The 27343-nt window shown below is 41.5% G+C and overlaps 1 protein-coding gene across 3 annotated transcripts in view; it reads left to right on the top strand.

Moving 5' to 3' along the window:
- The window catches only part of cdkal1 (CDK5 regulatory subunit associated protein 1-like 1), a 1149347-nt gene that overhangs the window by 432015 nt on the left and 689989 nt on the right, over positions 1-27343 (top strand). For all 3 annotated transcript variants that reach the window (XM_068056978.1, XM_068056983.1, XM_068056992.1), the window contains exon 8: positions 11541-11644. In XM_068056978.1, coding sequence (XP_067913079.1) covers positions 11541-11644 — 104 coding nt within the window. The remainder of the gene's footprint in view (positions 1-11540; positions 11645-27343) is intronic.

Genomic DNA, 27343 nt, shown 5'->3' with positions numbered 1-27343 from the left:
AGAAAGATCCAGATTAATTCCAGGTAATTACATGTTTTATTCCTTTCCAGTTTTAAAAAACAACGCACATTTGCACTGAGTTTTTTTTTCTAATTTATCGCCTCAATGATGTAGCAGGGCAGTAAATCTCTTGGAGTGTGCTAACTTGCCACAAAACGTGGTCTTGTGTTTGTTCAGTTTCCACCAATTTTTGTTCCCACTTTTTTGGCACCTTCAATCTTTGTACCTTAAACAGAAAATTGTCAAATAATCTTAGATTCATTTTAGAAGAGATACTTAGCATTAATTTACTAATCACAAGTGTTACCTCCCCTATCAAGTAAGATATATAGATTCAATTGTTATTCCCACCAATTTGGAAGTGCTTAGCATCCTATGTTATTCTACAGATTTAGTTATGAGGGAAGTTACATCATTAAAGAATTATTGGTCATCAAGATTTTCCACTGGAGAATGACAGGCCATCATTTCACTAAAAGAGACTCATAAAGTCATTACAGCATTGGAGGCCATTCAGCTTATCGAGTCCATGCCGGCTCTCTGTGGAGAAAGCCAGTCTGTCCCTTTCCTCCTGCTCAAACCTTAAATCTGTGTGCCCTAGTCCTTGTACTGTCAGCTACTGGGAACAGATTTTTCTTTGTCTACCTTATCCAAACCTGCCATAATCTTGTAAACCTCTATCAGATCTCCCCTCAACCTCTTTTGTTCCAAGCTAACCTTGTAGCACCCTCTGAAGGACATTCACATCCTTCCTAAGTGGCATCTTGTTGAATGCCTTTTGCAAATCCAAACACTGATTCCCCTTTACCCTGCTAGTTACATCCTCAAAAAACTCTGAATAAATTTGTCCAGCATGATTCCCCGTTCATAAAACCATGTTGACTCTGCCTAATCATATTATGATTTTCTAAGTACCTTGTTAACACCTTCTCAAGAATAGATTCCAGCATTTTCCTCATGACTGTTGTTGGGCTAACTGACCTGTAGTTCTCTGTTTTCTCTCTCCCACCTTTCTTGCATAGCGGTGTTACATTTGCTATCCTTCAATCCACTGAGACCATACTAGAATCTCAGGAATTTTGGAAAATCACAAAAAATGCACCATTCTCTCTGCAGCCACCTTTTTTCGAGCCTTAGGATTTAGGCTATTTGATCCAGGGGGTTTGTTGTCTTTTAGTTCCAGTAGTTGCTCTAGTACTTTTTCTCTACTGATATTAATTACTTTAAGTTATAGAGTGAAAGAGTGATTACAGCATAGAAGAAGGCCATTCAGCCCATTGAGTCCATGCTTGCTCTCTGTAGAGCAATCCAGTCAGTCCCATTCCCCTAAATTGAAAACAAAATACTGTGGATGCTGGAAATCTGAAATAAAACAAAGTACTGGAAATACTCAACAGGTCTGGCAGCATCTGTGGTGAGAGAAGCAGAGTTAACATTTCAGGTCTGTTCCAGTTATAATGATAGGTCACAGACCTGAAATGTTAACTCTGCTTCTCTCTCCACAGTTGCTGCCAGACCTGCTGATTATTTCCAACACTTCCTGTTTTATTTCAGTAACCTTTCCCCTGCTTTATCCCCGTAGCCCTGCAAGTTTATTTCTCTCAAGTTCCCATCCAATTTCCTTTTAAAATAAATGATCATCTCTGCTTCCACCACCCTCGTAGGCAGTAAGTTCCAGGTCATTTCTGCTCGTTATGTAAAAAAAGTTCTTCCTCACATCCCCCCTGCAACTCTTGCCATAACTTTAAATCTGTGTCCCCTAGTCCTAGTAGCATTGCTTAATGTGAACAGCTTTTCTTTGCTCAACTTATCTAAATCTATCAAAATCTTGTACACCTCTATCAAATCTGCCCAGTCTCCTTTTCTCCAAGGTGAACAACCCCAGCTTCTCCAACTTAATCCTGTAGCTAAAATCCCTCATCCCTGGAGTTATTCTGGTAAATCTCCTCAGCACCCTTTCAAGGACCCTCACATCCTTCCTAAAGTGTGGTGACCAGAATTGCAGAGAATACTCTAGTTGTGGCCTAACCAGAGCTTTATAAAGATTCAGCATAACTTCCCCACTTTTGAGAGGATGATACCAATTGACTGCAACAGGATATAGATAGGCTAGCAGAATGGGCAGACAAGTGGCAGATGGAATTTAATATAGAGAAGTGTGAGGTGATGCATTTTGGCAGAAAGGGATATGGAGAGACAATATAGACTTAATGGCACAGTTCTAAAGAAACAGGGAACAGGAACAGAGGAACTTGGGGATTCATGTGCATAGATCTTTGAAGATGGTAGGACATATTGAGAGAGTAGTTAGCAAAGCATATGGGATCTTGGGCTTCATTATTTATTATCTCTATTTATTACCTCTATTATGTTTTTTTTATCCAAGCTGACACCGACCCTCCTATTCCATTAACCTCAATTTTGTGAACCAGCTTTTGTGATACAAACCAATTTTGTGATACTTCGTCAAATGCTTTCTTAAAATCCATATAGACAACATCCTTTGCATTCCCGTCATCAACCTACTCTGTTACTCGAACAGAAAATTCAATTTAATAGTCAAGCACGATCTGCCCTTTCCCTCTTTCTAAAATCTTACCCACCATGATGCTAAACTGACCAGCCTGTAGTTACTAGGAATGTCCTTACACTCTTCCTTGAATGAGGGTGTCACATTTGCCACTGTCCACATATCTAGGGAAGATTGGAAGATTATGGCAAGTCTGTCTCCAACCCCACTTACTTTAGCAACCTGGGATTCAAGCCATCCAGACCAGATGACTTTTTAAAAATTCATTCATGGGATGTGGGCGACGCTGGCCAGGCCAGCATTTATTGCCCATCCCTAATTGCCCTTGAGAAGGTGGTGGTGAGCTGCCTTCTTGAACCGCTGCAGTCCATTTGGGGTAGGTATACCCACAGTGCTGTTAGGAAGGGAGTTCCAGGATTTTGACCCAGCGACAGTGAAGGAACGGCGATATAGTTCCAAGTCAGGATGGTGTATGACTTGGAGGTGGTGGTGTTCCCATGTATTTGCTGCCCTTGTCCTTCTAGTTGGTAGAGGTTGCGGGTTTGGAAGGTGCTGTCTAAGGAACCTTGGTGCATTACTGCAGTGTGTTTTGTAGATGGTACACACTGCTGCCACTGTGCGTTGGTGGTGAAGGGAGTGTGCGTTGGTGGTGGAGGGAGTGAATGTTTGTGGATGGAGTGCCAATCAAGCGGGCTACTTTGTCCTGGATGGTGTCGAGCTTCTTGAGTGTTGTTGGAGCTGCACCCATCCAGGCAAGTGGAGAGTATTCCATCACACTCCTGACTTGTGCCTTGTAGATGGTGGACAGACTTATCCACTCTAAGCATAGCCAGTATTTCCATTGCATCCCGCCTATCAGTTTACACCCCATGTATTATCTCTACCATCTCTGCTACTGATTATTTTGTCAGCATCCTTTTCCTTGGTAAGCACCGATACAAAGTAGTCATTAAGTATTCTAGCCATGCCCTGTGCCTCTAAGCATATATCACTCTCTTTGTCCCTGATAGGACCCACCCCGGCTTTTACTTCCTGCTTACTGTTTACACACTGGTAGAAGATTTTTGGGTTCCCTTTTATGTTAACTCTCATTCAATTCTCATATTCTTTCTTTGCCAATCTTATTTTCCTTTTCACTTCCCCTGTCAAGTTATTGCATTTGCCTGGTTCTCACTTGAAAAATTCACCTGACATGCATCATACACCCTCTTTATTTTTGTTTCATCATAATTTCTAAGTCCCTCATCATCCAAGGAGCCCTGGCTTTGGTTCCCCTGTCTTTTGCCCTTATTGGAATGTACCTAGCCTGTACCCTGAAATATCTCCTCCTTAAAGATTACTCATTTGATCGGCTAGTTGCCATAATTTTTCATGCTTGTCAGTCACTTTCAATTTGCTGAATTGTATTTTGCTGTTTTTTTTTAAACTTTCATGCTTATCAAGTTAGGGGATAGCAGAGCTGGGAAATCAAGCATGCTTTCCTTTTCAACATCCAGGGACAGATTTTCAAGTTGCAACCCAGATGTAAAACTGAAGTTGTGGATCTGCTGTCCCGTATCGAAACTGTCTGATTTTCATTTCAATTGATTTCAATAAACATGAAAATCAGGTTTCCTATAACAGGCAGTCGATCCACAACGCCAGTTTTATGCTTGGACGGAAGGTTGAAAATCTACTCCACCCCCTGTCTCAACACTGAGCACTGCTAGGCCAGCAAAAGGAGATCTAAGTGCATAGTAATGTCCTCTCTACTCTCATCCAATAGTGTGCCTTAATCATTACTCCAGTGGAACACAGTCCATCATTGTGACATTTTCAGTTCTCTCACCAGCATTTTATGATTTCTCTAAATACGATTGTTAATTTGTGATTAACAATTGATGATTCTGCACTGTGGATTTGTGCCAGATTTAGTTGTCACAATGACATTTACAGCACTGGAGGAGGCCATTTGGCCCATCGAGTCCATGTCACTTCGCCACAGAGCTATCCAGTCAATTCTACTCCTCCATTCGATCCCTGTAGTCATGCAAGTTTATTTCCTTCAAGTGGCCATCCAGTTTCCTTTTGAAGTTATTGATTGTCTCTGCTTCCATCACCCTTATTGGCAGCAAGTGCGAGGTCATTACCACCCGTTGCGTAAAGAAGTTCTTCCTCATATTCCCCCTGATTCCACAGACTCATTTCACTTCAGATCATTATTTTCAGCAAAGGGAGGAAACTTATAATTCTTATAATTGACTGAGAGGTGAGATTTATATGTTACCAGTCTGGATTTGAAGCCTGATTCCGAAGCTAAAAGGATACTGTGGTAGATAGTTCACTGAATCAATTATATTCATTCAGCATAAAAGACACTATATTATTTTTGGTCTATATCTATAGATAATGAATAAATAACTATTTTTAGCAACTTTTAATATTTGCCATCTGTTGTAAAATTCATGTCTAATCATCTACAGTGGATGTCATTGAGATGGGTGTTTTTGCTAACCCATTATGCTTGCAAAATGTGCATTTGTTTTGTTAGTTCTTCAAGCATATTCTGATGTGCAATTCCCACTTACAGCAGTGCTTTGATTATCAGTCTTTCTAATATCAGCATTCATAATTATCTGCAGGTTGTACCAGAGGGAGTTTGGGTCAGATTGTTTAACTGTTTAAATACGACCTCATGTTGAGCTTCACATACATTACAGTGACACTTGTGAGTGCACTTTGGAGTAAATGCAAGCTGGATTCCATCGGGCTGCATGTTGGTTTGCACTTTCTGGCTACTGTGCTGCCACTTCAGGTTGGGTAGGAGATTTAGGTTGGATCTTTAATCGTCATTAGAATCATGGAACAGTTACAGCACAAAAGGAAGCTATTCAGCCCATTGTGCCATTGCCGGCTCTCTGCAAGAGCAACTCAGCTAGTCCCACTCCCCCACCCTTTCCTCTGAGCCCTGCAGTTTTTTTTCTCTTCAGGTGCTTATCCAGTTCCCTTTTGCAAGCCTCAATTTAATCTGCTTCCACCACATTGCATTCCAGATCCGAACCACTTGTTGCATCAAAGGGTTTTCCTCATGTCATGGTTGGTTCTTTTGCCAATCAATGTACATCAGTGTCCTCTAGTTCTTGATTCTTCTGCCAGTGGGAGCAGTTTCTCTCTATCTACTTTGTGTAGACTCCTCATGATTTTGAACACCTCTCTCAAACTTCTCTTTCAGGAGAACAGTCCCAGCTTCTCCAATCAATCCATGTAACTGAACCATTCTCGTAAATCTTTTCTTCAGCCTGCCTAATGCCGTCACATCCGTCCTAAAGTGCAGTGCTCAGAAATGGACTCAATACTCCAGTTGAGGCCGAACCAGTGTTTTATAAAGGTTCATCATAACTTCCTTGCTTTTGTACTCTATGCCTCTATTTATAAAGTCCAGGATCCCAAATGCCTTTTTAACCACTTTCTCGACCTGCTCTGCCACCCAATAATTTGTGCACATACATACCCAGATCTCTCTGTTCCTGCATCCGCTTTAGAATTGTACCCTTTATATTGCCTCTCCTAATTTTTCCTACCAAAATGTATCACTTCACACTTCTTTGCATTAAATTTCATCTGCCATGTGTTCGCCCATTCCACCAACCTGACAATATCGTCCTCATAGTTCACAATACAAATGCAAATTTTGAAATTGTGCCCTGTACATTGAAGTCTAGGTCATGACTATATTTCAAGAAAAGCAGTGATCTTAGTTCCAACTCCTGGGGAACCCCACCTTATACATTCCTCCAGTCTAAAAAAACGATCGTTCAGCACTACTCTGTTTCCTGTCAGAAACAGTGCAAAACTGAAATACAAATTACTGCCAATTTTCATATACCACTTTGGTGTGGGGGTGGCCATCCTGGATAATGGAGGTTCCTAGGCATTGCAAGTTCTTACCTCAATGAGAAGTTTAGTCTGGGAATCATGGAGAGCTTCTACTGACCATCATTAGGAAAGCTATTATTTAAATTTGGAGTTCAACTTTGAGCCAAGTGCTCTTCTGGCCCATTCCAGCTCTTTATTAAATACTTTGAACCTGTAGTTAGTGCAATTATATGTCTGACTTGACTCCTGTATCCTAATTCACAGCAAGTCCCATTCCCATGTTACTCCTATGTTTGCTGACCTATGTGGGCTCCTGATCCATCAACACCTTGATCTTATAATTCTCATTTTCATGTTTAAATCCCTCCAGAGACTTGTCCGGTCCTAACTCTGCAATCTCTATCGCTCAATCTCCAGGAACTCATTTTTTCCGGGAACTTTGTGTTCTTTGAATTCTTGTGCACCATTGGCAGCCAGCCATGCCTTCCACTATCTAGGCCCCATGCTCTGTAATTCCCTTCCTAAACCTCTGCATCTCTGCACGGCTTTAAAATGCTGCTTAAAATCTACCTCATTGACCAAGTTTTTTAGTCACCCATTCTAATATCTCTTTCATAAATAAAAACAAAGTGCTGAAAATACTCAGCAGGTCTGGCAGCATCTGTGGAGAGGGAAGCAGAGTTAACGTTTCAGGTCAGCGACTTTTCATCAGAACATATCTCCTTCAATGACTTGGTTTCAATTTCTCTGATTTATCTTCCTGTGAAGTGCCTAGGTACTTTTTCCTACCTAAAAAGCACTATATAAATGCAAGTTATTTGTTGATCTGGAGTATTGGATTGAGGATGCTTGTCTTGGAGAGTGAAGGCCATGTCAAACTGGAAATGAAGGCATGTAGAAAGTACAGGATTTAACATTGACTGTACCAAAATAATTCAGCAGCTGTCAAACTCACAGTGGCACTCATTGGGACATGGATGTGGCAAGAGTTTATGAATAATGATTTAGTATGCATTACAGGGAATTGAATAACTAATTTGAATTTAGAAGTAGGTTTGTGTAGCTTAAAGTTACTAGTTTTTTTTGTTTGATTTTTTTGTTTAATGCCATAGCAGCATTAGCATATCTATTACATCCTTAGTGTAGGCCATGATCTCTACACTGCAACCCTCCACACAGAGTTTCTTCATCTCAGCCAGTTGGTCTTGGGGTGCTGAATAGAGAGGAGGGGTTCCCCACAGGAATGCAAGGAAAGTTTGAGGTGCCTTTGCCAACTGTTTAGGTTCACAGTGGAACAAGACTGTCAGTTTTAAGGATGTTGCCCTTTAATGAAGCATTGGTGATACAATTGCTAATACTGTGATTGTGCCAACAAAATATTTCTCTTGTAATTTTCTCCTTCACCACCCTATCCTGAAGGTGATGATTCCAGGATTATAATTCTCTGAACACTTGTATCCCCTATTAGCTATTCATATAGCACATGGACTTCTAGCACCTGTTAAACCCTCCGATCAAGACTTTGTGTTAGCGTATGTTTGTTGGACAAAGAATGATTAAGTCCTCCTCTGCCAAATTTCTTGGGAATCACACTGGCAGGCTTTTGGCATATACTGAGGAGGAGGGGAAAAATACAAGTTTGAAGGAAAATAAATTATAACCACAGATACCAGAACAGAAACTGTTGTCTTTGGTGGCAATGAATGTTGAGCAAAAATGCTGAGCACCATGGAATGGATTGATGCAGGTGTGTTTCATTTTGTAAAAGTCTCTATTTTCTATCTAGGAAATTTTAGCTTACTAGCATTGTAGCAACAATTCCAGATTATTCTGCACATAAAATTATGTTTGCATTCATAGGGAGCATTGGGTTGCTTGTTGAAACAGACTTTTTCCATTGGGCATAAAAAAGTACCTGAAGTGAGTTTGCAGTGTAATAGCGTATTGTATCTCCCAATCTGCTTGATATCAGTTTGAGTCACATAAATAGGTAGGCCCTGGGAAAGAGACTGTGATGTTTTCAAATAAGGAGGTGGGCAACTAAGATTAAGGCATCACCAAGATTGAAAAAAAGGTTTTTAAAAAATGATAAATCGGATAGTAGTGGTTAGATGACACCAAGTTTGGCATTTAGAGGCTGAAGGTTATTGGAGAAAAATAAAGACAAAGAAGATAGATATTCTTGAAAATATTGAGAACATGGGGGAGAATGAATCTTGATTTCAGTAGTGAAGGTCTAAGAGGGGAAAGAAAGCATATGATGGCATGTTTGCAGTTTAGAATGAAAAGAGAAAAGTTCTGAAGAATAGCGATAAAACAGAGCGAAATGAGAAAAATTCTGACAGGAAGAAAGATTAGAGGCCAGAAGTGAGAGAAGGATCACCCTTTAGAAGGAGAGCCATGTCTGGTATCCTGTCTTGGAGTGTTCTAAGTGCTGGAAGGGATGTTGTATCTGAGCAGTACCTTATGCCTTCCAGTAAACGGCCAAAGAGAACACTGTTATAGACCGAGTCCACCACATCAGCAGCGGAAAGCAGCAATAAGAAACAGAGTATTTATAATGCAGAGGAAATAAGCAGTCACAACTTGACATTATTTTCTGTTTGTGATAATGCGCACAAATTTCTATACATTGGTTTACTGTAAAATAAATGTTACACTGTTTGTGTATTTAAATTTGACTGGATTACTGAGTTTACTGCAACAAAATTATTTTTGTTTGTAAGTGATAAATTGTGATTGTCCAAAATAATATGTGCATATTTCTGGAAAACAGGAATTGTTGTGTCGTTCTCCCTTTCCCAGCATATGCCACATAACTAAAGGTGCTGGGGAGGTAAATCCCTGTCAATGTGGTAGGCGAGGAACAACAAAACAAGAGTTATTTACTCTTTCTTGCCATTGCTGCTGTTATAGTACAAGTACCGCCTGAGTCTGGAGTCACGCTGATTTGACACTAAGTGAAAAGGAGTGAGTGTCCTACATTACACTGCACTTCAAAAGTACTTCATTGGTGCAAGGTGCTTTGGAATTCCCTGAGGTTGTGATAGGCTCTTGTTCTGTCCTGGTGAGGTGGTCTCCATTTCACTTTAGAGTCAGTTCAGATCTTGGCATCTGATTTATACTCCCAAGTTTAACATCTGTATGAAAAGGAAACTGCTTTGCGCCTGTGTTAAACGTGTAGTGTGGCCGGGCCATTAGTTAACCTGACCACGAAGGGAGAAGATCCCTGCTCAATTGTTAGATTCTGTGCATCTTAAGGTATTACACTGATTTGCTTAAACTGGAGACTAGTAAGTCTACATCAGAGGATTATTTTGTGTTTTGCACTTTTAAATCTTATAATTTCTTGGTTAAAATTTAGAAAGAAACTACATAGTTGTACCATCCTGGCAAAGTATATAGACATCATTTTAAAGTTTATTATTTCAATAGGTTCATGTACAAATGCAATACTATGGACTATATTTTCCACCATTTGAAAAAAAGATGGGAACATATATAAGAATCAGGAAAAATGGTCAAGGAAAGGGATCAGAGTAGATAGCTATAATGCATGGTTGTCCAATATACAGCATGCAGGCAGAATCTGGCTCCCCACAGGTTTCCATCCAACCCGTGGATGTAAACTGCCGGAATGTCAGGCACCTCGAAGGGCAGCTGTAGGTTTGTTAGGACCCCGCTCCCATACAACATGGCTGCACCCAGCGGAGAGGTGGTGTTCACAGCCTGCTTTTTTTAAATCCACATTTATGATGCATGCACAGATGAGGAGTGGCAAATATGGAGTGGCCAACGTGGAGCGGGGAATGAAAGAGAGAGACACAGAAAGAGCAGGAAAAGAGGGAGAGAGAAAGGGGGAGAGGTGAGAAAGAGGGAGAGACGGGGGGTGGGTGGGGAGAGAAAGACACAAACGGAAAGAGAGAGACAGGGAGATGGGGGGTGGAAAGAGGTAGACGTAGAGAGGGGAGGGAACGAAAAAGATCACGATCACTGCTGACAGATGGACATCTATCCAGAATACTCCACATCACTACATAAAGTGTGCGGGCAAAGATTGAGCACTTATGCAAGCAAACACAATGCCAGGTATCTCACTAAATCAGTGTTCAACATAGTGATGAGAAAGCAAGTAATTAGTTTTGTCATTTCAAACTTCTTCACAAAAATGCACGTTTGTTGTTTTGATTAAGAGTAAGATAAATATTTAATGCCTTATCGTTCTGAAATTTTCTCACTGCCCCTATGCAGGACAAAAGTTGTAACGTGGCCTCCCCACGTGAAAAGGTTGGACACCCCTGCTGTAGTTGAAGAGGGCACAATGAGTCAAATTGCTGTATTACTGTGATTTAGTAAAAATGGTTAAGAACTTTCTTTTTTAAGTTGTTCAACCCTTAAACCTACAATGCTCAGCACAGACCTAGAAACTTGAATGTATTATTGCACTCTTCCTAAAAGTACAGTGTAAGCAAAACAGAACAAATTCATAGAAATATGTATGAATCCAAGCTCTTGAACTCATATTGAAGAAAACTTTGCTTTTTATGACCCATATATCAATGTCAGCTGTGAGAGCTTTTAAAATGTTCATTTTTATACAAAAGACTGTTATTAGAGGAATGCCAAAAAAGCCAATCACAACACACCTGTAATAATGGTCCCATAACACTTCTCAAGCAGCTAACAAGCCGCTTGAGTGATATAAATAATGCGAAGTTTACGAAACCAACTACAAAGTTAATTGCATTAAATGACAATTCACAATGAACAGTCTGCTACATGTTTTTTCTGATATTTAGCCATTATTCATTCAACATAAAATATGTTTACTTTCTACGTACAAAACGTAAAATGGCTGCTTTGCTTAAGGGTTAACAAGCTTGATAGCCTTCCCACAGAGTTGAAGGATAAAACAAGTTTCCCTGGTCAAATTTATTGATTGTTTTGCCTCTGTTTTATCATTTTTATGAAACTATAATATATTCTATATGTTAGAAAGTCACAATTTATTTAATGACTGTTAACTTGTATTTCAAGATCTTCAAAATATATCTGGTCTTTAAAATATCCTTTTATCCCTCCTAGCTTCCTGCCAGTGTGTAGTGAATTTTGATGACCCTTTTGAATGAAATTTGTACTGTTCTTGTTGCTACAGCTGCCTGAATGCTTGCACATACTGCAAAACCAAGCATGCGAGAGGAGACCTAGCTAGTTACTCGGTTGAAGAGCTAGTAGACAGAGCCATCCAATCATTCCAAGGTAAAATTTAAATGAGAATACATTTGTGCAGTTTATAAATGTTTTTCCAGGAGCTTGGAGAGCATCGTTGCTTTCCAACCTTAGGGGAAAGTTGGTAGGTTTTTTAAGCAAGAAATTATTGTAATTTATTATTCCTGTATTTGAATTCTCTGGAGGGGTGGGAGGGGGGTAGTGGTTATGGACAAAAGACTTGACGTACTTGCTAATATATGTTGCACACTGTTGGAAAAATTGGATAGTTTTGTTTTAGCCACTAAAGAATGAGGCTGAGGTGATCAAATTTTCAATAATTGCAATCATTCAGTCCATTCCATTAATTAATTCTGACTCCAGACCCACAGCAATGTGGTTGATGCTTAACTAACCTCTGAAGTGGCCTAGCAAGCCACTCAGTTGTATCAAACCATTGCAGAAAAGTTGAATAAGAATAAAACTGGACAGACCACCCAGCTTTGACTTAGGCACCAGAAGCAACAAAGGCACACCCTCACGAACATCTGGGAATTTGTGCCAAAATTGAGAGAGCTGTTCCACAGACTTGTCAAGCAACAGCCTGACATAGTCATACTCACCAAATCATACCTTATAGCCATTGTCCCAGACTCCACCATCACCATCCCTGGGTATGTCCTGTCCTGCCAGCAGTACAGATAGACCAGAGGTGGCGGCACAGTGGTATACAGTCAGGTAGTCCTCAGCATTGACTCCGGACCCATGAAACCTCATGGTATCAGCTTAAACATGGGCAAGGAAACCTCCAGTTGATTACCACCTACTGCCCTCCCTCAGCTGATGAATCAGTGCTGCGCCATGTTGAACATAACTTGGTAAAGCACTGAGGGTAGCAAGGGCATAGAATGTACTCTAGGTGGGGGACTTGAATGTCCATCACTAAAAGAGGCTTGGTAGCACTACTACTGACTGAGCTGGCCGAGCCCTGAAGGACATATCTGCCAAACATGTGCTGAGGCAGGTGGTGAGAGAACCAATAAGAAGGAAAAGCCTACCTGACCTTGTCCTCACCAATTTACCTGTTGCAGATGTATCTGTTCATGATGGTATTGGTAAGAATGACCACCACACAGTTCTTGTGGAGATGATCCTGTCTTCATACTGACAACGCCCTCCATTGTGTTGTGTGGTACCATGCTAAATAGGATAGACTCAGAACAAATCCATCAGCTTAAAACTGGGCATGCATGAGGCGCTGTAGTCCATCAGCAGTAGCAGAATTGTACTCCATCACTGTCTGTAACCTCAGGCCTGGCAAATCCTTCACTCTACCATTACCATCAAAGCTAGGGGACCAACTCTGGTTCAATGAAGAGTTTAGGAGAGCATGTCAGGAGTAGCACCATGCATACCTAAAAATGAGGTGCCAACTTGGTGAAGCTACAACCAGCATGCTACAGATTAGAGTTAAGTGATCCCACAAGCAATGGGTCAGATCAAAGCATTGCAGTCTGGCCACATTCAGTCGTGAATGGTGGTGGACAATTCAACAATTAGTAAGAGTAGAAGGCTCCAAAAATACCTCATCCTCAATGATGGGGAGCCTAGCACATCAGTGCAAAAGACAAGGCTGAAGCATTTGCAACATCTTCTGCCGGAAGTGCTGAGTGGATGATCTATACTCGGCCTCCTCCTGAGGTCCTCACCACTATAGATGCCAGTCTTCAGGCAATTCAGTTCATGTGATATCAAGAAATGGCTGAAGGCACTGGATACAGCAAAGGCTATGGCCCCTGAAAACATCCCAGCTAAAGTACTGAAGACTTGTGCTCCAGAACTAGCAGTATCCTTAGCCAAGCTGTTCCAGTACAGCTACAACACAGGCATCTACCCAACAATGTGGAAAATTGTCCAGGTATGTCTTGTCCACAAAATCAGGACAAATCCAATTTGGCCAATTAGCTCCCCATCAGTCTAGTCTCAGTCATCAGCAAAGTGATGGAAGATGTTGTTGACAATGCTGTCAAGTAACATAGCCTCGATAACCTTTAGAACATAAAGAGTTGTGTTTTTTTTTTAAATGGACAATGAGTTGACATCTCAGTCAGAATTTTTCTAGCCCCATGTGTGTGGATGGGTGGGTGGGTAGTCATTGAAATTCCAAAAGTGCCATTGAGCCATAGAGTTATACAGCACAGAAACAGGCCCTTCGGCCCATCGTGTCTGTGCCGACCATTTTAATCCCAATCCCATTTTCCAGCACTTGGCCCGTAGCCTTGTATGCTATGGCTTTTCAAGTGCTCATCTAAATACTTCTTAAGTGCTGTGAGGGTTCTTGTCTCTACCACCTCTTCAGGCGTTCCAGATTCCAACCACCCTCTGGGTGAAATTTTTTTTCCTCAAATCCCCTCTAAACCTCCTGCCCCTTACCTTAAATCTATGCCCCTTGGTTATTGAACCCTCTGCTAAGGGAAAAGTTTCTTCTTATCTACCTTATCAATGCCCCTCATGATTTTGTATACTTCAATCATATCTCCCCTCAGCCTTCTCTGCTCCAAGGAAAACAACCCTAGCCTTTTCAGTCTCTCTTCATAGCTGAAATGCTCCAGCCCAGGCAACATCCTGGTGAATCTCCTCTGCACCCTCTCCAGTGCAATGACATCCTTCCTATAGTGTGGTGCCCAGAACTATACACAGTACTCCAGCTGTGGCCTAACTAGCGTTTTATACAGCTCCACCATAACCTCCCTGCTCTTATATTCTGTGCCTCGGCTAATAAAGGCAAGTATCCCATATGCCTTCCTAACCACCTTATCTATCAGTGCTGCTGCCTTCAGTGATCTATGGACAAGTACACCAAGGTCATCAAGTCAGCTCTCTTCTACACCATGCACTTTTCCCGAAGGTGGGCTCCCAAATGGCAATTACCACCTATTCTGGCATGCGATTAAATTTTAGAAATGGCGCATGGGCCCCCCAATGTGTTAGGAGCCCAGCAATGCGCTGGAGGCTGCTTCATAACGAGAGGCCGGAACAGCATTATATGATCTGGCAGATTCATGTATGAAGAAGCAAAAAGATGTATGTAGCACATCCATTAACATTTTAGAGTTATTTCCCCTGTACACTTATCCCCGAGATGGTTCTGGCTGCCATTTATAGGATACCTTTTCAACCTTTAGGTGAGCGCCTCTATCTTGTGGTGCAGTCTCACTGTCCATCTGGCTGAGCAGCACTCACCTTTCCCAGTGGGTCTGCTGGCCAGCCCTCCTTTCGGCCCCTCCAATTGGCCCTCCCATGTCCATGTGCTGCCCACCATCCCTAATTGGATGGTAAATGCTGAGGCAGCCTACTAATTGGCTGCCTCCCATAAAATTAAGCTGGCAGGCTCTGGAAATGGGCCTGACATTGGGCTCCAGATGCCTGCTGGAAAATTCAGCCCTTCCAGTCTGATAAAACAAGAGAATGTGGCTGTGAATAAAACCCACCGCTGCACCATGTGTTTTTTTTCAAATTGATGTTATTTAGTCAAGTGAATTTGCAACCTAAAAATCACGTGCCTCGGTCATAGTGATGTATTTTTTTACAGGAATGAACAAATGGAGTGTTGAAGATTAAATTTGACTGGACTAAATGCAACCTTTAATTTATCATATTGTCTACTGTTTCTGTTGAAGTGGAAGATCAAAATGTTGCAATTTTTTTCCCCTGTACTTCGTGCCCTGAGCTGTTGACACCTGCTGAGGCTAGACAACGTTCAGTATCTTGACCTAGATATTATTATCACTTTGTAGTATATCCGCAGGCTATTTAATCACAGGTTGGGTGAGAGGATTGTACCTGAACCCTAATTTTGTCTTTGTACAATATCAATACAAAACTTTTCCAGCAGGATCACTGGTTGGCAATTAGAAGCGTGTACCATGGCCAATTCCTCCCTCCCTAACCCAGATGGGCTGAGACTGGTTGTAACTCCCCTATTCCAGTCCTGTACAGACATCAGACCAGGGATCAAACAGACCTTTTCACATGGTTTAGTATAGGTGGTGAGGCAGGAACCCTCACAATATTTAAAAAGTATTTAGAAGAGCGCTTGAAATGCCGTAGCATACAAGGCTACGGGCCAAGTTCAGGAATGTGGGATTAGAATAGTTGGGTGCTGGATGGCTGGCACAGACACAATGGGCCGAAGGACCTGTTTCTGTGCTGTATAACTCTATGACTCCACAGAGCATTGATCCTGCAGAACATTGGGAGGGTTCTGAATACTGTACTTAAATACTTTAATGTAGATGGGGCAGCAATTCTGTGTGTATTGGTAGAAACGTTGATAGAGGAAGGATTAATTAAGCCTGCGTTTATAATGGATTGCTATCTGAGACTGATATTCGACAATGACAATGCATAGTAAGCAGACTGGAGCTTTCAGCAGATTGACCTCAGTCTGTTTAGCACAGCATGATGCTTAATGTGCAGAGTTCTGCTTCTCAGCAGCTTATTTTTAATGTTAGATGAGTGTGGGTAGGGTGTTGCTTCACTCCTGACAAGTTTCTTAAGTTGATCTAGAGGTTCGATGAAATGCCTGGTCTCTATTAAAATTCAGTTTTGTACTGGACTGAGGTTATATTAGAGTCATTGCAAACATGAAGCAGTGTAAGATAATTTCCTTAAGCGGGTCTAACACCACATGGCTATAATGTGCTCTGATGTCAAATCATAACCTGGCACCCACAATGTAATGGTATCTTGTGCATCAGTTCCCACACAAAACGTTTTCACATTTACACAAAAGTGCTAATATAACTGCAGCCTTAGTGTCCGTTTTTTTGAAGAAACCATTTCAATATGTGACTCCTGGAATGAAACACAAGAAGACCTGAATAATAAACTTGCAAAATGGATGTGTGATTGACAAATCCATTTCAACATACATAAGTGTGAGGTGGTGCATTTTGGTAGGAAGAATAAGGAGGCTTGGAAAATCAGAGGCCAATTAGGATAGGGGAGCAAAGAAATCTAGGGGTACAGATGCAAAAATCTCAAAGTCATTATTCACATTAATAAGTCTATAAAGAAGCAAATGAACCCCGGTGTTCATTTCTAGAGGGGTAGAGTTGAAAAGCAGAGAAGTTATGTTAAACTTGTATGGAATCTTGGTTAAATCACACTTAAAGTACCATGCATATTTCTAGTCATAATATAAGAAGGATATGGTTGCACTGAAAAAGGTTCAAAAAAAGATTTACAAAGATAATACCAGAACTGAGAGGTTATACCTACCAGAAAAGATTAAACAGGCTGGGCCTCTTTTTTTTCTAGAGAAGACTGATGGGTGACTTGCTTAGAGGTCTTTTAAGATTGTGAAAAGGTTTGATAGGGTAGATGTTGAGAGATGTTTCCATTTGTCAGGGAGACCAAAACTAGGGTTGGTAAATAAAAGTAGTTGCTCATAAATCGAATAGAGAATTCAGTTGAAACCAACCTAGAGTGGTTAGAATGTGGAACTTGTTACCATTAGCGGTAGTTGAGGTGACTAGCATAGATGCATTTAACAGGAAGCTAAATAAATGCATGAGGGAGAAAGGAATAGTCGGGTTGCTCAGAGACAGTTAAATGAAGAGGGGTGGGAGGAGGCTCATGTGAAGCATAAACACTGACATAGACCAGTGGGGCTGAACATTCTACGCAATTCCATGTAAATGAGAAATGGACAGCTGGCTTGCTTTTAATCAGTCTATAAGATTTTAGATTTTGTCTACACAGGAATGTATGCTTTTGAGATTGATTTATTAGGAATGTAATTTATATCCTTATCAGAAGGCATACAGGACATATGTACCACTTTGTCCACATCGATTTTGGGACTCTAATTATAAGCCATTCTTAACAATAACTTAGGAGATGAATAGGCATTTTCAGTAAATGTAGCTGTAGCCTCTTGATATTTTACCATATTAATTTCTAAATTTGTTGCTTCACTGTACACATTATTGCCCCTAATTGCATTAACCTGTTTATTGTTTTGATAGTGTTTGAGCCGCTGAATAGAATATTGTCATTGTGAGGGTCTCCATATGTAATATTTTTCCTCCAGATATAGCCAGGAGCATAATGTATGAAAAGATTCTTTATCCCATGTTATCTTTTCTTCCATAATCCAAAATTCTGGATTAAGGTTGACAGCCATTTTTCTAACCACTTCTCTATAGCATTTCTTGTTAGCATTCAAGTTTCTCTTTGATCCTAACTTGGCTCCTGGCTATCTTTGCTTGGGGTCATACATGATATGAATATGACATAGCATGGAACTGGTTCAGTACCAATTTCAAGGCTGACTGCAGTGTTTCTAGATTGAGGCTCAATCTAGTTTTTTCTTTAAATTCATAGGGAAATTCAAAGAGCAGAACCAACATTCATTGTTCATTTTGTAATTTTCCTCCATTTTTGTGCATGCACAGAGGAATTTGTTTGAACTTATTCTCTGGATACGAGCAATGGTAGCAAGGCTGCATTTATTGCCCATCCCTAGGTTCCCTGAGAAGGCGGTGGTAAGCATTCTGCTTTAACAGTGTCACTCTTTGTGGTCATGGTGCTCCCACAATGGTGATGATAGCAGATTCTTCACAGTTCAAGATCATGGGATGGCTTGTCTATGTGGTAGTTGGCATGATTGTTGGTGACTGAAGAGGCCAATTCCTCATCTGCAGGCTCTTGAGCAGTTGGGGCACAAAAACTCTTGGTTTGGAGGGCTGTGGTACAAACAGACTCCTCTGTGCCTTTCTTCAGCAGCCTCCTGTCTGTTTTGTTTCAAACTTTAGGTTGTTTTCCTGGTTGTTGTGCGCCAGCTGTTGCTATTGGCAGCCGCCGTCTCCCACACCCTTTGGTCAATGTCAACCAGAGAGACGTGACTTTTCAGCTGGTCTTTGAAGCGTTTGTGAGATGCACCTCGATCCTGCTTACCAGGGCACAGTTCACCATAAAGCATGCTTTTGGCATTCTGGAATCCTCCATGTGTGACATATGTCCTGCCCAGTGCAATTGCCGTAAGAGAATGCATTCACTGCTGGATAGATTGGCTCTGTTAAGGGTTTCTTTGTTGTGATGTAGTCCTGCTATCTGATGCTCATAATGGATCAAAGACAGCGTTGATGGAAGTACTCAAGCAGTTACATTTGTTTTCTGTACAGAACCCATGATTCTGACCCATACAAGAGGGTGGTGATGACACCAGCGTTCATTTATCAAACTAGTTAGTGTCCAATTAGATAGCCTGATTTTTGTTAGCTCAATGTTTGATGAAAGCCTGAAGTTTATAGATTGTAAAATATGTGAGAGCAATGAATTACATTTAAATGTATTTACAAATAAAGGGAGGCAGATTTCATAAATGTGAACTATCTGCTGTACTCTAATCAGGATTAAGTTATTGAGTGACTTGAGTTATTGATACTGACAGACTCCATGATGAGAAGTGAGGTTATTAATTTTTACATCACAAGTGAGTTAAATAGATCTTTTTCTTCTGAGGAACAAAAAGTTACTATGTCTTGCTTCTCATTATTTGTAGGTATGTTGTGTATTATAGCCAAGACAGGAGATCATGTTATGCTGTTTCAAAATATTGTATAAATTAAACACACATTTTTATCTCTTGCCCATTGAACTAGACAAACAGGGATGTAGTCCACAAATGAATCAAGGGTGCAAGGACTGTGAATGCTACCTGAAGCTTGTTTTGAGCCATAATTTGCATATCCTGCACAGCACAGTAACACTTTCTGAACCCAAAATTGCTACATGGGATCTGATTCTTGTATTAAACCAGTTATTCTGCTTTTGTACAGGATTCTTGGTGTTACTGCGAACCCAACAACAAAGAGCTAGTGTAATAAAAACAAGAAATGCTGGAACCACTCAGCAGGTCTGGCAGCATCTGTGAAAAGAGAAGCAGAGTTAACGTTTCGGGTCAGTGACCCTTCTTCGGAACTGGTTAACGTTTCGGGTCAGTGACCCTTCTTCGGAACTGGAAGAGCTAGTGTAAATGGGTAAACGCACATCTCCAAGGCGTGAACTTTTGCATCTTTGGGATGGGCATTACTTTCAGTATAAGAACAGCTGGTGTGAAGCAGCGAAAATAGATAAGCTTTAAAAAAAATCTATTGTGCCTCTTATACCATTCTTAATGCTTAATAATTGAAATGAACCATCTGGTCATTTAGATTTAGTCATTGAAATTCACACTTAAGATGAAAGATCAGCAAGCAGTGGTTTGCACATGTATTTCACCACATGGTATTCTGGATTTTCCAATTCACAGTAATGGAACCAGGCAGTGAAATTGTGCTAGATTGTTTTGAATACAAATTTTTTTATCTTTGAGCAGAGAATAAAAGTGATATTAATGAATCTTTTTCTTTTCTCTTCTGTTTTGTCTTTGATAACGCTCTTCCCAACTGTGGTTTTTTTTTTGGTGTTCTTGTGTTTTTTTTAATTCCTTTTTCTCACTATCGCTATCTCTATGGATGTTAGGGTAGACACACCTCTGCAACATTTCCTTGCTTTCCTCTGATGGAAAGAAGGAGAAAAAGCAAAAATGGCAACTGCTGTACTTCAGGCAGATGTAGCACTTGGCCATTTCAGTCTTATAATCGGTAAATGCTAGACAATCCAGGACACTTGATACGTGTGTGCAGACACAATGTGGTAGGTGATTTTATAGTTGAACTGTGATGTACCAATAAATATTGAAAGTTTTTGAGTGTTAACCTCTTTCACTGAGTAGTACCACCGCAGAGGCAGTGGCTGCTGCCAGTGGAGCACCTACCTGAGGTCCAGGAGCGGCGCTGGACCCAGGCTACAGGAGGTCAGGGAGGGAGGGGTCTCGCGGGTGGGGGTCGTGCAAAGGGAGGTGTAGGGGCTTCGTTACCAAGGACAAGGAGCGACTCTCAGCTGCGCCCCCCCTCCCCCCCCCCACCTTTCCCGTGCAGGGTGCCTGGTTCAGGCACCTAAGTGCCTTTTAACAAGGGACCCCACCCCCTCCCCACACCCCGGAGCCGGAAAGCAGCCTGCACAGTTTTTCATGCCATGCTTCCTGTGCGGCAACAGGGCCACCTGCCACACGGCTAATTCCGGCAGTGGCAGGATGAGGCCCTGAATTGGGCAATAATTGTCCAGTTAAGGGCTTAAATTGGCAGCAGGGCATGAAGGTTGTTCACAGGCACTTAGGAAGAACATAAGAACTTGAGCATATGGCCCCTCGAGCCTGCTTCACCATTCATTACAACCACGGCTGATCTTCTGGCTCAGCTCCACTTTCCTGCCTGCTCCCCATATGCCTTTGATTTCCTGCAAGACCAAAAATTTGACCATCTCATCCTTAAATATACTCAACGATGGAGCATCCACAACCCTCTAGGATAAAGAATTCCAAAGATTCAAAACCATTTGAGTGAAGAAGTTTCTCCTCATCTTAGTCCTAAATGATCAACCCTTTATCCTGAGACTATGCCCCTGTGTTCTAGATTTCCCAGCCAGGTGAAACACCTCTCAATGTCTACCCTGTCAAATCCCTTTAGAATCTTGTATGTTTTAATTAGATCAACTCTCATTCTTCTAAACTTCAGACAGTATAGGCTCAATCTACTCAGCCTCTCACCATAGGACTACCCTCTCATCCCAGAAACCATAGTGAACCTTTGCTGTATAGTTTCCAATGCAAGTATATCCTTTCTTAAATATGGAGACCCAAACTGCGCACAGTACTCCCAAGTGAGGTTTCACCAAAGCCCTGTACAATTGTAGCAAGACTTCCTTATTCTTAAACTCCAATCCCCTTGCAGTAAAGGCCAACATGCGATTTGCCTTCCTAATTGGTTTCTGTACCTGCATGCTAATTTCCGTGTTCCTTGTACGAATACACCCAAGTCTCTCTGAACATCAACATTTCGACGTTTCACACTTTAAAAAAAAAATTCTGTTTTTCTATTCTTACTATCAAAGTATATCAGGACTATATCTCCAACACAGAAGTCCTTGAAGCGGCCAACACCCCCAGCTTATACACACTACTGAGTCAGCGGCGCTTGAGATGGCTTGGCCATGTGAGCCGCATGGAAGATGGCAGGATCCCCAAAGACACATTGTACAGCGAGCTCGCCACTGGTATCAGACCCACCGGCCGTCCATGTCTTCGTTATAAAGACGTCTGCAAACGCGACATGAAATCGTGTGACATTGATCACAAGTCGTGGGAGTCAGTTGCCAGCATTCGCCAGAGCTGGCGGGCAGCCATAAAGACAGGGCTAAATTGTGGCGAGTCGAAGAGACTTAGTAGTTGGCAGGAAAAAAGACAGAGGCGCAAGGGGAGAGCCAACTGTGCAACAGCCCCAACAAACAAATTTCTCTGCAGCACCTGTGGAAGAGCCTGTCACTCCAGAATTGGCCTTTATAGCCACTCCAGGCGCTGCTTCACAAACTACTGACCACCTCCAGGCGCGTATCCATTGTCTCTCGAGATAAGGAGGCCCAAAAGAACTATCAAAGTGAATAACTTACCACATTATACTCCATGTTGCCCATTCACTTAACCTGTCTATATCGCTTTGCAGCCTCTTTGTATCCTCCTCATAGTTTACATTCCCACCTAGCTTTGTATCGTTAGCAAACTTAGATATATTACTCCTGGTGTCTTTGTCTAAGTCATGAATATAGATTGTAAATAGCTGAAGCCCCAGCAGTGATCATTGCAGCACTCCACTACTTACAGCCTTCCACCTTGAAAATGCCCTGTTTATTCCTACTGTCTGCTTCCTGTCGGTTAACCAATCCTCTATCCATGCTAATATATTACCGCCAAGTCCATGTGCCGTTATTTTGCACATTAGGCTTTTCTGTAACCTTATAGAATGCCTTTTAGAAATCCTTTTATATACCCTACTAGTTACATCCTCAAAAAACTCCAATAAATTTGTCAAACATGATTTCCCTTTCTCTTCAATCACCTTCTTAACGATTTTCAGTTTGGATTCTGCCAGGACCACTTGCATCCTGACCTAATTACAGCATTGGTCTAAACTTGAACAGTTGAGCTGAATTCCAGAGATGATGTGAGAGTGACCATCTTTGACATCAAGGCAGCATTTGACCGATTGAGGCATCACAGAGCCCTTGTAAAATGATGTCAATGGAAATAAGGGGAAAGACTCTTGAGTGGCCAGAGTCATATTTAGCACAAAGGAAGATGGTTGTGGTTGGAAGCCAGTTATCTCAGCCGTAGAACATCATTGTAGGAGCTCCTCAGGGTAATGTCCTAGGCCTAACCATCTTCAGTTGCTTCCCTTCATCATAAGGTTATAAATGGGGCTACTCATTGAAGATTGCACAGTGTTCCGTTCCATTCTCAACACCTCAGGTAGTGAAGCAATCTGTGCCTGCACGCAGAAAACTTGGACAGTATTCATGCTTGGGCTGATAAGTGACAAGTAACATTCGTGCCACACTAGTGCCAGGCAGATGATCTCCAACTATCGAGAGACTAACCACCTTCCCTTGATGTTCAACGTCAAAACCTCCATCATCTTTCCGGGAGTCACCATTGATCAGGAATGTAACTGGACTAGCCACATAAATAGTGTGGCTACATGAGCAGGTCAGAGGCTCAGTATTATGTGGCACGTTATTCACCACCTGACTCCTCAGATCCTTCGCATCATCAACATGGCACAGGTCAGGAGTGTGATGGAATACTCTCCATTTGTCTGGCTGAGTGCTGCTCCAACAACACTCAAGAAGCTTGACACTATCCAGGACAAAGTTGCCCACCTTAAACATTCACCCCTTTCACCATCGGTGTACAGTGGCAGCAGTGTGTACCTCTTACAAAATCCACTGCAGCAGCTCACCAAGGCTTCTTCAACAACAGCTCCGAAACCTGCCAATTCTGTCACCTAGAAGGACAAGCACAAGCAGGCACATAGGAACAACATCAACTGAAAGTTTCCCTCCAAGTCACACACTTTCTGACTTGGAAATATATTGCCATTCCTTCATCATCGTCAGGTCACAATCCTGCAACTCACTTCCTAACAGCACTGTGGGAGTACCTTTAACACAAGGATTGCAGTGGTTCATGAAGGTGGCTCACTGCTACCTTCTCGAGGGCAATTAGGGATGGGCAATAAATGCTGGCTTTGCCAGCGATGCCCACATCCCATGAACGAATACAAAAATTCATACTAATTTTACCCATCTGTGGTGCCTTTTCTTTTTCTATTTCTTTCTATTTCATTTGCTTTCTGTAAACTTGGGCTGGAGATTGCAGCTGTGTGACTATCATTGAATTGTGCTGAGTTGGCATATGTGTACTGGCCCAAAAGGCTGGCTCTGAGAGTCACAGAGTTCATGCAGGTGTGGTGTATTGAACATAATTTGGTCCCAAGAAGGGGAAGGCCTTTTGACGGTAAGTTGTTAAAGGTTTTGGGAGACTGGGTGAGCTTATGGAATTTTTTTTTCAATATTTGTGTTTATTATGTTCTAATTTCTATCTTTGGTGCAGAATGGACATGACTGCTCGATTTTTTTTTCTCAAATGCGATTAGTTCATTTTTAGTGAATTGGGATCCTTGTGATCGCACATTTTTACTTGACTCAAATTTCACATTATGCCCTACTGATTTGTTGCTCTATAGATGTATCAAACATGTATCAGGTATATTTAATTGTATTGATAAACTGAAATGAATTATGCATTGCATATTGCAAATGTGAAGTGGCTATTTTAATTTGTTCATTACAATCTTGTGAATCTCCTCATCTGATATTTACATGACTGCATTTTCCATCTAAGAGTCACTAGATATTGATCACAAGGGGTAATTCTGACTTCCAAACAGTTGCTTTGGTCAATTGTAGACTGCAAACCGATGCCTCAGCTGATAGTGGTAACTCTGCGCTGACCAGGAATCAAGCCTGGGACATTGGTGCCTGCTTTGCTGACTGTAGTATGCCGCCTTTAACCCATTATCCATGGTGTCAGCCATAGTGGTTCAAGTCTCACTCTAGAGACTTGAGCACAAATCTAGGCTGACGCTCCAGTGCAGTACTGAGGGAGTGCTACATTGTCGGATGTTCCATCTTTCAGGTGAGTCGTTAAACTGAGGTTCCCTCATCCCCCGCAGGTGGATGTGAAGAATCCCCTGGCATTAATTTGAAGAAGAGCAGGGTAGTAATTCTCTGGTATCCTGGCCAGTATTTATGCCTCAATCAGCATCACTGAAAAACAGATTACTTGGTCATTATCACATTGCTGTTTGTGGGAGCCTCCAGTATGCAAATTAGCTGTTGCATTTCCTACATTATAGCAATGAGTAAGCTTCATTGTTTGGAAAGTGTTTTGGGATGTCCTGAGGTCATGAAAGGCACTCTATAAATGCAAGTCTCTCTTTTATAAAATAAGAACAAAAAAGTGCTGAAAATACTCAGCAGGTCTGGCAGCATATATGAAGAGAGAAGCAAAGTTAACATTTCAGTTCTGTGACCTTTCATCAGAACTGAACAGAATCTCTCTTTCTTTTCATTGGGCTAACATAGGAGTTTCCTGCCGCAGTTTAAAGCTCGAACTACAGTAAGCAGTGTAAATAACATTGAATTCAATCAAGATATGAGAAAGTGGCCAGTGTCTTTTTCCTAATGACATTGTAGTCTCTGCCCAAAAGCTAGAGGGAGAGCGGGTGATTTTCACGGGGCTTGTGCCACTCATCTCCTAGAAGTGTGTGCGAATTTCATAGGTTTTTTTTGTCCCCCCTCCGTACACCAGAGGGAGCAGGTGTGAATTTCGCAGAGATCATGCCACTTGGGATGCATGAGTGGGGGGGGTGGTGAATTTCATGGGGGTTGTGTCGTCCATCCAGAAACAGACAAGAGACAGAGCTTCTGCGGAAATTCACCTTCTAATTGTTTGCTAAATTGTGTACTACTGAATTAGTGTTTATTTGCAGTGAACCATATTTTCATTTTTAAATGAAGCTTGAATGCATTTTTTTGCAAGAAAGATTTTTGTGATTTTAAAAAGCACAGCGTTCATTCTGCAGTTGAGGAACAGTACTATCAGTGACGCTGCCCTTTGTTGCTCATCACTGCACCCCTCTTATTTATGACAATAGAGCTGGGAAGAAAGTTGTTTTTGTATCATTACATAAATACATACAGTGATAGTTGTCAGTAGTAATTGTACTTGAATGATGTCCTTAACCTGCTTAAGCCCAGGGTCTCTAGAAACTTCCACACATGGATCCACTAGTGGTACCTATCACTGCAGTGCTCTGACCATAAGTAATCTGACTTCACAGTCTGGGAATCCAAGTGTATCCGATAATGTGGGGAGAGTCTGAGTGGTTGTTCTAAGTCTTCCTAACAGTAATCTTACTGCATGTGTATTCTTAGAAAAATGAGTGGTGTGGTCTGCTTGGACTGGACAAGATTAAATGCTAATATATGGATTTTGTAACTGCAGCTTTTTGGCCAGTATCCAGAAAACTATAGTGATAAATGTTTGGTCATTTATTAATCATATTTGAACTAAATGACTACAATGGGGGCATTGGCAGGGGGGAGTTAAGAACTCTTAAAGGGCAGTTGAAATTAATCCAATATTTGTTGCTTCTAATTCCTTTTTGGGGTGGGGAAAAAGAGAGGTTAAAGAGTGTATGGAAGTTTTTTAGACATAGAACAGTCAATGAGTGGGAATAGTTCTTTCTCATCAATGGCTAGGAATTTGCTGTGTTCCACCATACACGAGTTAATTCTTTTTATGGCTTGTGGCATTATTGTGTAGCTGACCATATAATTGTGCAAATCTTGAAGAAAACGGGTCCAAAAAGATCGTGCAACGCATTTGTTTCGGACCTTGAATTCTTTAATTATAAATGCCTGGTTTTGTTACAGGTAGTATCCAGAGATTGACATGGCTTTATTTATTACGACAGCTGATTTGAAAATTGCTTGATGTTGCCAATCTGAGGGCAACAGACAGTATAGCTTATTTAAGAATTGCTATAGTAGAAACTCTCAGTGAAGTTTTATACAGTTTGGATTTCAGCAGGTGTTGGACTAGTACAGGACAGTCGCATGTCATGTGAGGAAATCATAGCTCAGCAGTTTCCTTCCCTGATCTGCACTGTAAGTTCTCCTGGTAACTATAGATTTGCCCCCACCCCCCAATTTTTTTCCTTCTCCCTCCGATAAAAAGCCTTTGTTTCACTCGGCATCTTCTCAACCCTACCCTGCCCCAATCAGGGTCCTAATGCATGGGAAATATACTCAAAAAATCCACATGTAACAATTTATGGGGGATAGGAATAACTGCTATGTTAAAGGCACGATATAAATGCAAGTTGTTGATTGCACTGTCTTTTATTGGAGAGTAAGAGTAAGATGAATTGAATCTGGCATCGGCAAATCAGCAGAGAACAGCAAGACAGGGAATTGGGTGCACACAAGACATGAGTTAGTGATTGCTGATTGGATGCACTTGAGGAGAATCAAAGAATGGAGTGCAGGCTGGGGAAATGTGCTGGACCCAAGGTGAGCACTGATAATTAGAGATGGGCAACAAATGCTGGCCTTGCCAGCAACTCCCACATCCCATAAAAGAATAATAAAAAAAGTCAGGTTTGGCGTGACACTAGAATTGTTCCCCAAATGACCTAAGCCTAACTAGAATGGGACTCCGATCTCCAGAGTTATATTGTA

Source organism: Heterodontus francisci, chromosome 2, assembly GCF_036365525.1.
Source record: "Heterodontus francisci isolate sHetFra1 chromosome 2, sHetFra1.hap1, whole genome shotgun sequence".
In the NCBI taxonomy this organism is placed as follows: Eukaryota; Metazoa; Chordata; class Chondrichthyes; order Heterodontiformes; family Heterodontidae; genus Heterodontus; species Heterodontus francisci.
Note: the sequence above shows the minus strand (reverse complement) of the source record. Positions and strands in the feature narration are given on the sequence as shown.